General features: G+C 49.2%; 1 protein-coding gene across 4 annotated transcripts; it reads left to right on the top strand.

Annotated features, from left to right (window-relative positions):
- Positions 1–354: 354 nt before the first annotated feature.
- On the top strand, positions 355–13,353 carry LOC310824503 (phosphatidylcholine:ceramide cholinephosphotransferase 2-like). 4 transcript variants are annotated; one of them, XM_083697764.1, is made up of 6 exons: positions 355–458; positions 6,193–6,969; positions 7,520–7,637; positions 10,532–10,685; positions 11,584–11,750; positions 12,712–13,353. In XM_083697764.1, exons 2-6 carry the CDS (start codon positions 6,389–6,391, stop codon positions 12,877–12,879), a joined length of 1,188 nt encoding a protein of 395 aa, XP_083553890.1. In that variant the 5' UTR covers positions 355–458; positions 6,193–6,388; the 3' UTR covers positions 12,880–13,353. The 4 variants fall into 4 exon arrangements, with proteins under 4 accessions (XP_083553890.1, XP_083553891.1, XP_083553889.1 ...); XM_083697765.1 differs by lacking the exon at positions 355–458 and adding an exon at positions 480–557; XM_083697763.1 differs by lacking the exon at positions 355–458 and adding an exon at positions 511–709.
- The last annotated feature ends 6 nt before the right edge of the window (positions 13,354–13,359 follow it).

Raw genomic sequence — 13,359 nt, 5'->3', positions numbered from 1 at the left:
AATAATACATTAAATGTGTATAACGCTTTCTCATGGACTCAAACACACTATTAAACTTGTACCCTAACCTCAAACCAACTAACTGACCCTAACCGTAACCTTGTACCCTAACCTTAAACACACTATTAACCTTGTACCCTAACCTCAAACCAACTATTAACCTTGTACCCTAACCTCAAACCAACTATTAACCTTGTACACTAACCGTAAACACAAAATTCAACCTGGGGTTTTCTGGCTAGGCGTGTCCCCTTAGTTTCCCCTCGGGCAGAGACGCGGGGGCGGGGAGAAGGTGGGGCGGTCTCTCTCTCCCAACCCGAAACCGGTGCGTCCCAGCGCAGTTAACGAGGCAGAGGTAACCGAGAGGAGTTCCAGAACAACAGCACGACCGGAAGATTTGTTTGTAAGGACGTTAACCCCCCCCCCAAAAAAAACAGGCAGGTCCGTCCTTCTCTCCGGTATGTGATGTTGTTTCGGCCAGGTTTAGTGGCACATTGGCGAGAGAGGAGTTGGAGAGGAGAGGAGTGTGTGTCTGCCGCGGGTCACCTGAGCTACAGGTGTGGGTGATTGCATACCGATGGTGCCAATCTAGGAATGTGAAAAGCGTGTTTTTTTCTACCGAGTCTTCGGTTCTTTGGTGTTGATTGATGGGAATTATCATATTTGATTTACCCGCGTGAGACGGACGACGGGGACGGCGGTGGTTACGGTTAGGCTGCTATACTTTGTATTTATCTATCTGTTCTTGTTCTCTGCATGGAATGTAGTGTCATTGAGTGCTGAGAAAAGTGCTATACAAAATACATTTATTATTATTTATTAGTAGTATTATTATTATACCTGTGGACGTTAGGTTATGTAACGTACTCCGGTGACGCGTGCGGGGACAGTTCAGACGTCACGAACCGTCTCGTGTCGGTGATGTGATCTGATAACCGGACGCATCGATTGGTGCTGATATCAACCGGAGGGAGGGAGGGGGGGATCAGATACATGTACACTGTCACTAATCTGGTGCATGTCTGCATATGGCCTTGTTAGTCAATAGGCCTGCTGTAATAAGCTGGGAGCCACATTAACAGATGTATCCTCATGATATGATGGCCTGTCTAAGTCACTCCTATGGCCTGTCTAAGTCACTCCTATGGCCTGTCTAAGTCACTCCTATGGCCTGTCTAAGCCACTCCTATGGCCTGTGTAGTTTTAGTTTAGGTTAAACACACAGACAGACAGAGAGTCAGGCAGGCAAGAAGACAGACAGACAGACAGACAGAGTGACAGTCAGCAAGAAAGTGAAAGAAAGTTCACATAAGATTCAAGTACAGTGAGCTTATTAACAAAGCTCATGTCTGGAAAACAAAAACTATGTTAGAGAGGAAGGAGAGGAGAGGAGAGGAGGAAGGAAGGAGAGGGGAGGAGAGGAGAGGGTAGAAGAGAGGAGGAAGGAGAGGGGAGGAGAGGAGGAAGGAAGGAGAGGAGAGGAGAGGAGAGGGTAGAAGAGAGGAGGAAGGAGAGGGGAGGAGAGGAGGAAGGAAGGAGAGGAGAGGGTAGAAGAGAGGAGGAAGGGGGGAGAGGAGAGGAGGAAGGAAGGAGAGGTTAGAGGTGAGGAGAGGAGAGGAGGAAGGAGAGGGGAGAGGAGAGGAGGAAGGAAGGAAGGAAGGAGAGGGTAGAGGAGAGGAGGAAGGAGAGGGGAGGAGAGGAGGAGAAATGATAGAAGGATAGAAGATTGAGGAAAACATTGCTTTTCTCACCCCCTGTTCTAGTGCCAAATACCTGCTTTTATCACCTGCTGTCTGACTTGCAGTCTTCTGTGTGTGTGTGTGTGTGTGTGTGTGTGTGTTCTCAGACAGTATGATGATTGTTCTCAGGGCATTATTGAATCAAAGCCTATAAGCAGGTTTTATAGATGTCACTGTACAGCTGAGCAGTGGTCTGATCTCACCTGACACTGTAAGCCAGGCCAAACCTAGTCTGTCTGTCTGTCTGTCTGTGTGTGTGTGTGTGTGTGTGTGTGTGTGTGTGTGTGTGTGTGTGTGTGTGTGTGTGTGTGTGTGTGTGTGTGTGTGTGTGTGTGTGTGTGTGTGTGTGTGTGTGTGTGTGTGTGTGTGAGTGAGTGAGTTATCTGACACTTCTTTAGTTTACACATCCTTCTCAAGTGTTTTTTCTGACAGGCCTGTGTTTACCGTGTGTGTGTGTAGGAGTGTACGATACGTCCATGCCTCACCAGAGAAGCAGCACAACTCTTGGTAGCTCCCAGTAGCAGCTCGCATCAGATTCAAGACCCTGGTGCTCGCCTACCGGGTGGCAAAGGAAACAGCCCCTCCCTACTTGCAAGCAATAGTCAGCCCCCAAACCCCCCCTGTACTAATCCTAACCCTGTACTAACCCTAACCCTAACCCCTGCCCATCACTCCGCTCTTCCACCTCGGCTGGCCGCCTGGCACCGCCACCTCTACGTGGATGCAGCAGCCGCACCACTCGGTCACGGCTTTTCACTGTCCTGGCGCCCCGCTGGTGGAACGAGCTTCACACTGCTGTCAGGACTGCAGAGTCACTACCGATCTTCCGCCGTAGATTGAAGACCCATCTCTTCAGGCTACATCTTAACTGTCCCTCCTAAAGACCTCTTCACCTCCACTACCCCCCTGTACTAACCCTAACCCTAAAGACCTCTTCATCCCCACTACCCTCCCTGTACTAACCCTAGCCCTAAAGACCTCTTCACCCCCACTACCCCCCTGTACTAACCCTAACCCTAGAGACCTCTTCACCCCCACTACCCCCCTGTACTAACCTTAACCCTAGAGACCTCTTCACCCACACTACCCCCCTGTACTAACCCTAACCCTAACCCTAGAGACCTCCTCACCCCCACTACCCCCCTGTACTAACCCTAACCCTAGAGACCTCTTTACCCCCCTGTACTAACCCTAACCCTAACCCTAGAGACCTCTTCACCCCTGCTACCCCCCTGTACTAACCCTAACCCTAGAGACCTCTTCACCCCCACTACCCCCCTGTACTAACCCTAACCCTAGAGACCTCTTCACCCCCACTACCCCCCTGTACTAACCCTAACCCTAACCCTAGAGACCTCTTCACCCCCACTACCCCCCTGTACTAACCCTAACCCTAGAGACCTCTTCACCCCCACTACCCCCCTGTACTAACCCTAACCCTAGAGACCTCTTCACCCCAACTACCCCCCTGTACTAACCCTAACCCTAACCCTAGAGACCTCTTCACCCCCACTACCCCCCTGTACTAACCCTAACCCTAGAGACCTCTTCACCCCAACTACCCCCCTGTACTAACCCTAACCCTAGAGACCTCTTCACCCCCACTACCCCCCTGTACTAACCCTAACCCTAACCCTAGAGACCTCTTCACCCCCACTACCCCCCTGTACTAACCCTAACCCTAGAGACCTCTTCACCCCCACTACCCCCCTGTACTAACCCTAACCCTAGAGACCTCTTCACCCCCACTACCCCCCTGTACTAACCCTAACACTAGAGACCTCTTCACCCCCACTACCCCCCTGTACTAACCCTAACCCTAGAGACCTCTTCACCCTCACTACCCCCCTGTACTAACCCTAACCCTAGAGACCTCTTCACCCCCACTACCCCCCTGTACTAACCCTAACCCTAGAGACCTCTTCACCCCCACTACCCCCCTGTACTAACCCTAACCCTAGAGACCTCTTCACCCCCACTACCCCCCTGTACTAACCCTAACCCTAGAGACCTCTTCACCCCCACTACCCCCCTGTACTAACCCTAACCCTAGAGACCTCTTCACCCCCACTACCCCCCTGTACTAACCCTAACACTAGAGACCTCTTCACCCCCACTACCCCCCTGTACTAACCCTAACCCTAGAGACCTCTTCACCCTCACTACCCCCCTGTACTAACCCTAACCCTAGAGACCTCTTCACCCCCACTACCCCCCTGTACTAACCCTAACCCTAGAGACCTCTTCACCCCCACTACCCCCCTGTACTAACCCTAACCCTAGAGACCTCTTCACCCCCACTACCCCCCTGTACTAACCCTAACCCTAGAGACCTCTTCACCCCCACTACCCCCCTGTACTAACCCTAACCCTAGAGACCTCTTCACCCCCACTACCCCCCTGTACTAACCCTAACCCTAGAGACCTCTTCACCCCCACTACCCCCCTGTACAGGTTTCTCCCCTGTTAAAAAAAAAGAAAAGAGAAAAAAAAGAGTAATTCTTCCTTCTTCTGTGACTGCCTGTTAAAATGATGGCCCCTGGTCTGAGCATTGATTACTTTGTCTTATGATGACAGATCGATAGATGATTCACTCACCTAGACAAGTGTATTTGTTGTAAGTCGCTTTGGATAAAGGCATCTGCTAAATGCCATAAATGTAAATGCATGTTCAGACTGACTTGGCCAGTCAAGAGCTTTACACCTTTTTTGCTATGGCAGTATGTTTGGGGTCATTGTCTTACTGTATGATGAAGCACCATCCACTGAATTTGAAGGCATTTGCTTGCAGACAAGCTGTTTCTGTGCCCTTCAGAATACATTGTCAATACTGCTGTCAGCAGTTACATCATCCATTAAAGCAAGTGAGCCAGTTCTAGAGGCAGCCATACATGCCCAAACCATAACACCCCCTCCACCATGTTTCCAGATGAGGTGGCATGCTGTAAACTTTGGGCAGATCCTTTTTTCTTCCTTTTGCAATCACTCTGGTACATGATAATACTCATCTTATCTGTCCACAAGACCCTTTTCCACAAGGCTTTTAAGTACTTTTTTAGCAAACTGTAACCTGACCATGCTGTTTGAGGGTCACTGGTGTGTTGCACCTTGCAGTGAAGCGTCTGTAGTTCTGCTGGTGAGGTCTCCTATGGACAGTAGTCTCTGACACATTGACGCCTCCCTCGTGGAGTGGGTTCCTGATCTGTGGGACAGATGTTTTGGGGGTTTACTTAATTATATTGAGCATTCTTCGGTCTTCCACTGTAGAAGTCTTCCTTGTCCTACCAGCCTGTTTGTGATTGCTGAGCTCACCAGGGCTTTATTTTTATTTGTAATGATCTTCCAAACTTTTGACAAGCCTAAGGTTTTTTCTACGTTTCTGATAGTTCTCTTTCCGATTTTTCGACCTAATAAAGGCTTGACACGTCTTTGGTCCTCAGACTCCAAAGACAAACACAAAGCCTAGAGTCAATACGAGACATTGACAGCTTTCTTATGCCTAAACACCTGTCAACATCTCTCTCTCTCTCTCTCCTCCCTCCTCCCCCCCTCTCCAGGGACTAGTCTGAACTCCACATGATTAGACAATGGACATGTGAGCAGTTCTGACTCTTTGCTCTCAAAAGCACACGTGTGTGTGTGTGTGTGTGTGTGTGTGTGTGTGTGTGTGTGTGTGTGTGTGTGTGTACTCACACCGTGACACGGTTTAGGGCGCGGTTCTATCTCAGGTTACCTTCAATCAACATTCCTGTCTTTTGCGTAACAGTCTTCCAGGTACTGTGTGTGTGTGTGTGTGTGTTGAACCCTGACAGAGATGTGAAATCAGATGAGGGGAATGTTTTATCTTTCCTGTCATCGGGTCAGAGGAGAAAGACCTGCTTTTGACACACACACAGACACACACACACCCTTCCTCCTGGTGCTGTGACATGGTGGGACTAGATAGAAGCAGGTTTCCTGTTGCCTCTGGCTGGGTAGGTGTGTGTGTGTGTGTGTGTGTGTGTGTGTGTGTGTGTGTGTGTGTGTGTGTGTGTGTGTGTGTGTGTGTGTGTGTGTGTGTGTGTGTGTGTGTGTGTGTGTGTGTGTGTGTGTGTGTGTGTGTGTGTGTGTGTGTGTGTGTGGAAGGAGGAGAAGCAGTCCTGGGAAAGGACCAGAGGGTGTGGACAGAAGGGCCAGAAACAGAGGGAAAGAAATCATGTGTGGATGAGTTATGTGTGTTTGTGTTTGTTACCGTGTCTAGGTGTGTGTGTGGACTCTGCCAGTTACATGTGTGTTTGTGTTTGTTACCATGTCTAGGTGTGTGTGTAACTCTGCCAGTTACATGTGTGTTTGTGTTTGTTACCGTGTCTAGGTGTGTGTGTGGACTCTGCCAGTTACATGTGTGTTTGTGTTTGTTACCGTGTCTAGGTGTGTGTGTGGACTCTGCCAGTTACATGTGTGTTTGTGTTTGCAGGTGACTGATATTGATCCTGTCTGGAGCTGATAACACCTCAACCCTCTGCTGAAGTCATCACAGCTCTCACCTCTCCAGAGCACACACACACACACACACACACACACACACACACACACACACACACACACGTACTTGTCCCTGGAGGGTACAGATAGTTTGCAGCCTTGTGATTGGCCAGCGGAGTGTGTATATAATGGCTGCTCCAGAGTTGGTTCAGGAGGCCGAGTCGACGGCAGGGAACACACACACACACCTGGAGGTCTCCGTGACGATGGAGTCCCCTCCCCCGCCTCACGTTGCCAACAGCAACCCCGCACGCCCCGCTCCCCGCGCCCCTGCCGCCGTAGCAACAACCGACCACGGCAACAACAACAACAACAACAGCAGCAGCAGCAGCAGCAGCAGCAGTAAAGGGAACCACTCCGACCGGAAGCTCAGCAAATCCAGCCAGCTCCTTCGTTCCCTTAGCAACGGTATCCGCAAACACCGGGACTATGTGAAGATCCAGGTTCCGGAGGGGCGGGGCAACCAGCTGCCGCAGGAGTGGTGGAAGACAGGCGTGGCATTGGTGTACGCCGTGTTCAACCTGGTCCTGACCACGGTGGTCATCACCGTGGTCCACGAGAGGGTCCCGGACAAGTCGGTCAGCCCACCGCTGCCCGATAAGTTCTTTGACTACGTGGAGCGCGTGCCCTGGGCCTTCACCGTCACCGAGGTCAACGGGCTCATCCTCATGGCCGTCTGGTTCATCCAGTGGCTGTTCCTCAAACACAAGTAAGATTCTACTAGATACTACTACTACTACTATTATAGTTTATAATAATGCTACTATTACTATTACTACGACTATCACTATTATTATTACTACTACTACTACTACTATTATACTACTACTATACTACTACTACTACTACTATTATACTACTACTACTACTACTACTACTATTATGCTACTATTATACTACTACTATTACTACTATTATACTACTATACTACTACTACTACTACTACTACTACTACTACTATTATTATAGTTTAGAATAATGCTACTACTACTATTACTACTATTATTACTAATACTACTACTATAATACTACTGTAATACTCTCTACTGTCTCTCTCTCTCTGATGAGATCAGTCTTGTTGAGTAATGCCCCTCCCCTCCCTTCCCCTCCCCCCTCCCTTCCCCTCCCCCCTCCCTCCCCTCCCTTCCCCTCCCCCCTCCCCCTCCCCCCTCCCTCCCCTCCCTTCCCCTCCCCACCTCCTTCCCCTCCCCACCTCCCTCCCCTCCCTTCCCCTCCCTCCCCTCCCTCCCCTCCCCCAGGTCCATCATAGCCAGGAGGTGTTTCTTCCTGATCGGGACCCTGTATCTGTACCGCTGTGTCACCATGTACATCACCACCCTGCCCGTCCCTGGGAAGCACATGACCTGTGCCCCCAAGGTGAGCTCACACACACACACACACACACACACACACACACATACAGGTACACACACACACATACAGGTACACACACACACATACAGGTGTACAGTACCAGTCAAAAGTTTGGACACACCTTCTCATTCAATGGTTTTTCTTTATTTTTATTATTTTCTACATTGTAGATTAATATTGAAGACATCAAAACTATGAAGGAACACATCTGGAATTATGTAGTAAACAGAAAAGTGTTAAACAAACCAGAATATGGTTTAGATTTTAGATTCTTCAAAGTAGCACCTTTTACTTTGATGACAGCTTTGCACACTCTTGGCAAGGTGTGTCCAAACTTTTGACTGATACTGTACACACACACACACACACACAGGTACACACACATACAGGTACACACACACACACACACAGGTACGCACACACACACACACACACACACATACAGGTACACACATACAGGTACACACATGTACGCACACACACACACACATACAGGTATGCACACACACACATACAGGTATGCGCACACACACACACACACAGGTACACGCACGCGCCTGCACGGACATACATTTGCATTTGTCATTTAGCAGGTATGCACACACACACACACACACACACACACACACACACACACACACTCAGGCATGCTGCACACACACACACACACACACACACACACACTCAGGCATGCTGCACACACACACACACACACACACTCAGGCATGCTGCACACACACACATACACACACAGACACACACACACTCAGGCATGCTGCACACACACACACACACACACACACTCAGGCATGCTGCACACACACACACACACACACACACTCACTTACGCATGCTGCACACATATATATACACACGCAACATACACACACACACATACACATGCAACATACACACGCACACACACACACACACACACAGGTTCTCCTAAGGGGTTACTGAATACACATGCAACATACACACGCACACACACACACACACACACACACAGTTCTTCTAAGGGGTTACTGAATGTAGCTGAGGCTGTTGGTAAAGAAAAGACTGTTTATTAGCCATGCATTTTATTTACAACCGGGGCCGGCTCTACGCAGGGGCAAGAGGGAAAAAAGCACAAGTTAAATGCTTCCCCTCATCTCTCATCTCCGTGCAGCGTGTCTTCACACAGCCTGCAGTCAGCAGAGATCGCCCCTCTCCCCCGCCCCTCTCCCCCGCCCCCGCCCCTCTCCCCCGCCCCTCTCCCCCGCCCCTCTCCCCCGCCCCCTCAGCCCTCCGTAAACATCCAATCACTGTTAGGATGCAAATGAGCCAAGAGCAGCCTGACTGTGGTGTCAGGTTTCAGACAGAGCGGTTAAGACTTTGAGGAAGCAGCTAAAACTCCACTAAACCCGTCGTAGCGACCCGTGAGATAACTAATAATTAACAACAACTAAAACAAAAAAAGAAGAAAAAAAGAAAAAAGTTATGTGTGTTATATGCTTGTTTATTTTATTTTTTCATAAGACTACCTTTCAGTTTTGTAAATATTGATTATAGTGAAAAGTCTTTCCTTTAGGTTCAAATGTATTTGAGAATTAGACCATCCAGTTAAGATAAATGTTATGTTGTTGGTTGTTAAAATCTGGATGAAGGATATTTTATTTTACTTTTTATTTTTCAGTTTTCCCCCTGAGGGATTGCCACCTTATTGTGGTCAGGGGGTTTGTGTGCCTCAGTGACCCTAAGAGCTATACCAGCAGGAGCTTTAGTCTTCAGGTGGGACACCCAAGTTGGACAGGTCTTAGGGTAGAGGCCTGACAGAGTGCAATCCACTTCTCCAGGTTGAGGGCTGGACACACAGCTAACAGCCCATGCCGTGAAGAAAACACTGTTATAAAAAAAAAACAGTTGGCACATGATGTGTACGCATAATGCCCCCTTCACATTTCTGACTGCCCCCTCATATGTGCATTCCTAGAACCGGCCCTGTTTACAACTTATTCTTTATTATTTCAACACACGCGTTTGTGTCCTCATTCCATTCCATGCATTCCAATGAGCCCGTCCTCCGATTTCTACCTCCACCAGCCTCCCCTGGGACTGAGCTACACTGCTTCTCTGCCTGCTGCAAAACTTTGAAACCAAAAAAAAATGAGACTAGTTAGGAATAGATGAAATAGATCCTCCTCAGCCAGACGATCCAGACATGCTTTATTTTCATTGGAACTGAAGAATGCAAAGGTTTTGAGTTACAAATGGGAGTTTCTGTCGTGAATCATTCATGAAATTGCTTGAATTCACCGACTGCCAAAGAGTTCCGGAACACTCCACCAAGAGGGCCAAGTGGTTTATGTGGTGTCTACCTAGCAACAACACTCTGATTGGCTAACCCTAATGCATGGCTTAAGAAAAACTGCATTCTAGCTGAGGATGTCACGGCCCTGTGGGCTGAGTGAGTGAGTGTTATGATGGAGGCTGTAGAGGTCGGTTGGGTTCATGTCTAGTGACTTTTGAGAACAGGATACCGGGGGGGGGGGGGGGGGGGGGTGCTTCTCTGGGCCAATCCAACCAGTCTGAGGGTCGTTCATGCTGGTCTGAATACCAGTGGGACTGCATCGTGTCATGACAGGTGAGGTCATTGTAGAGCAGTGTCACCTGACCTACCTGTCGTGTGAGTTATCAGATCAGTGTTTGAGGCGCTCTGCCTGTCTGTCTGCCTGTCTGTCTGCCTGTCTCTCTGTCTGTCTGTCTGTCTGTCTGTCTGTCTGCCTGTGAATGTGGATATTCGATTAAACTATCATTTGTAAGTACTATTGTCTCTCTCCCTCCCCCTCTCTCTCTTTCTCCCTCCCCCTCTCTCTCTCCCCCTCCTCTTTCTCCCCCTCTATCCCCCCCCCCCCTAGTTGTACGGGGACTCTGGGGGGATGATGTGGAGGATTCTGGGGCTGATCTCGGGTGGGGGTCTCTCCATCACCGGGGGTCACCTGATGTGTGGCGACTACCTCTACAGCGGGCACACAGTCATGCTCACACTCGCCTACCTGCTCATCAAGGAGTGTGAGTACACACACACACACACACACACACACACACACACACACATACATACACACACATATACATACATACACACACACACACATACATACATACACTCACCAAACACTGTATTACAACACTACTAATACTGGGTAATACTCCCTTTATTACAACACTATACTAATACTGGGTAATACTCCCTTTATTACAACACTATACTAATACTGGGTAATACTCCCTTTATTACAACACTATACTAATACTGGGTAGGGCCTCCCTTTGCTCTCAAAACAGACTCAATTCTTCGTGGCATTGATTTGAGATTCTGGTCCATGATGACAGATTTTTCAGGTTCACTTTTAAGCTGTGAATCTCCCGTTTTACCACATCCCAAAGGTGTTCTACTGGATTCAGATCCGGTGGCTGGGAAGGCCACTGAAGAACACTGAACTCATTGTCATGTTCATGAAACCAGTTTGAGACGACTTTTGCTTTGTGACATGGTGCATTATCATGCTGGAAGTAGCCATTAGAAGATGGGTCAATTGTGGCAATGAAGGGATGCACATGGTCAGCAACAACACTCAAATAGGCTGTGGCATTCAAGAGATGATTGATTGGTATTAACAGGCCCAAAGTGTGCCAAGAAAACATTCCCCACACCGTTCCACCACCTCCACCATGAGAAGGTGTACAGGTGTTCCACCACCTCCACCATGAGAAGGTGTCCAGGTGTTCCTCCACCATGAGAAGGTGTACAGGTGTTCCTAATAAAGTTCTCAGTGAGTGTATATACACACACACACACACACACACACACACACACACACACACACACATACACACACACACATACATACACATCGACCACAGGCAGGAAGGAGCTGAACCAGTTGTTGTGGTTTGTTTTCCTCAGACTCCCCCCGCTCCATGTGGTGGTACCACCTGATCTGCTGGTTGCTAAGCGCTGTGGGCGTGGTCTGTATTCTGATTGGTCACGAGCACTACAGCATCGACGTAATCATCGCCTACTTCATCACCTCAAGACTCTTCTGGTGGTACCACACTATGGCCAACACACAGGTACACACACACACACACACACACACACACACACACACACACACACACACACACACACACCACACTATGGCCAACACACAGGTACACACACACACACACACACACACACACACCACACTATGGCCAACACACAGGTACACACACACACACACACACACACACCACACTATGGCCAACACACAGGTACACACACACACACACACACACACACACACACACACACACACACACACACACACACACACACACCACACTATGGCCAACACACAGGTACACACACACACACACACACACACACACCACATCACACCATGACCAACACACACACACACACACACATCACACCATGACCAACACACACACACACACACACCACACCACACCATGACCAACACACACACACACATACAAACACACACACACACAAACATACACACACATAGACAGGTACCACACCAACAACATTTACTCATGAGGAAATGCTGCCCCCTAGTGACTGACAGAGAGAAACACTAATGTACATTTAAGTCATTTAACAGACGCTTTTATCCAAAGCAACTTACAATCAGTACATTAATGTCAGTAAGTGAACCAACTCTACATCAGTCTTCCTAATCAAACCAACTCTACATCAGTCATCCTAATCAAAACAACTCTACATCAGTCATGATGTAGTAGTCATGTCCTACTACTGTAGGGTACTACTGTAGGGTACTAATGTAGGGTACTAATGTAGGGTACTAATGTAGGGTACTAATGTAGGGTACTAATGTAGGGTACTAATGTAGGGTACTACTGTAGGGTACTACTGTAGGGTACTAATGTAGGGTACTACTGTAGGGTACTACTGCCCTCTGACAACTCACGCCTTATTACCCTTTATACGTTTAACCTACCTTCATCAAGCCCCTGTCTCTTCTCCTGCGTGCGTGTGTGTGTGTGTGTGTGTGTGTGCGTTCAGGCACTGAGGAGGGCTCCTAACAACTTCCTGTCGAGGACGTGGTGGAACCCTGTGTTTACCTTTCTGGAGCGGAACGTTCAGACCAGTGTCCCCTGTGTGTTCTCCTGGCCTCTGGCCCCACCCTTCTGCACACACACCCCCTGTGAGAGGTACTCCATGGTTGAGTAGAGGACCCCTCCCTCCCTCCCTCCCTCCCTCCCCTCCTCCTGCACACATCCACTGAGAGGTACTCCATGGTCGAGTAGAGGACCCCTCCCTCCCTCCCTCCCCTCCTCCTGCACACATCCACTGAGAGGTACTCCATGGTCGAGTAGAGGACCCCTCCCTCCCTCCCTCCTCCTCTGATTCTGTGGTGCTGCCTCTGACCTGACGACCTCCTCCTACCCAAGTGTGGACCAATCAGAAACTGCCTTGCCCCTCCCCTCCAGTGTTGGACCAGTCAGAAATGGCCTTGCCCCTCCCCTCCAGTGTTGGACCAGTCAGAAATGGCCTTGCCCCTCCCCTCCAGTGTTGGACCAGTCAGAAATGGCCTTGCCCCTCCCCTCCAGTGTTGGACCAGTCAGAAATGGCCTTGCCCCTCCCCTCCAGTGTTGGAGAGGTAGAGTTCTGAGGAGAGTTCTGAGGAGAGTTCTGAGTAGAGTTCTGAGT

This window comes from Argentina silus (assembly GCF_951799395.1).
Source record: "Argentina silus genome assembly, contig: scaffold_165, whole genome shotgun sequence".
Classification (NCBI taxonomy): Eukaryota; Metazoa; Chordata; class Actinopteri; order Argentiniformes; family Argentinidae; genus Argentina; species Argentina silus.
This window is presented reverse-complemented; position numbering and strand designations above follow the sequence as displayed.

Coding starts and splice junctions, on each gene's coding strand:
- LOC310824503 (XM_083697764.1), top strand. CDS start 6,389: ATGGCTGCTCCAGAGTTGGTTCAGGAGGCCGAGTCGACGGCAGGGAAC. Junction 6,970..7,519: donor TGGCTGTTCCTCAAACACAA/GTAAGATTCTAC, acceptor CCCCTCCCCCAG/GTCCATCATAGCCAGGAGGT. Junction 10,686..11,583: donor CTACCTGCTCATCAAGGAGT/GTGAGTACACAC, acceptor TGTTTTCCTCAG/ACTCCCCCCGCTCCATGTGG.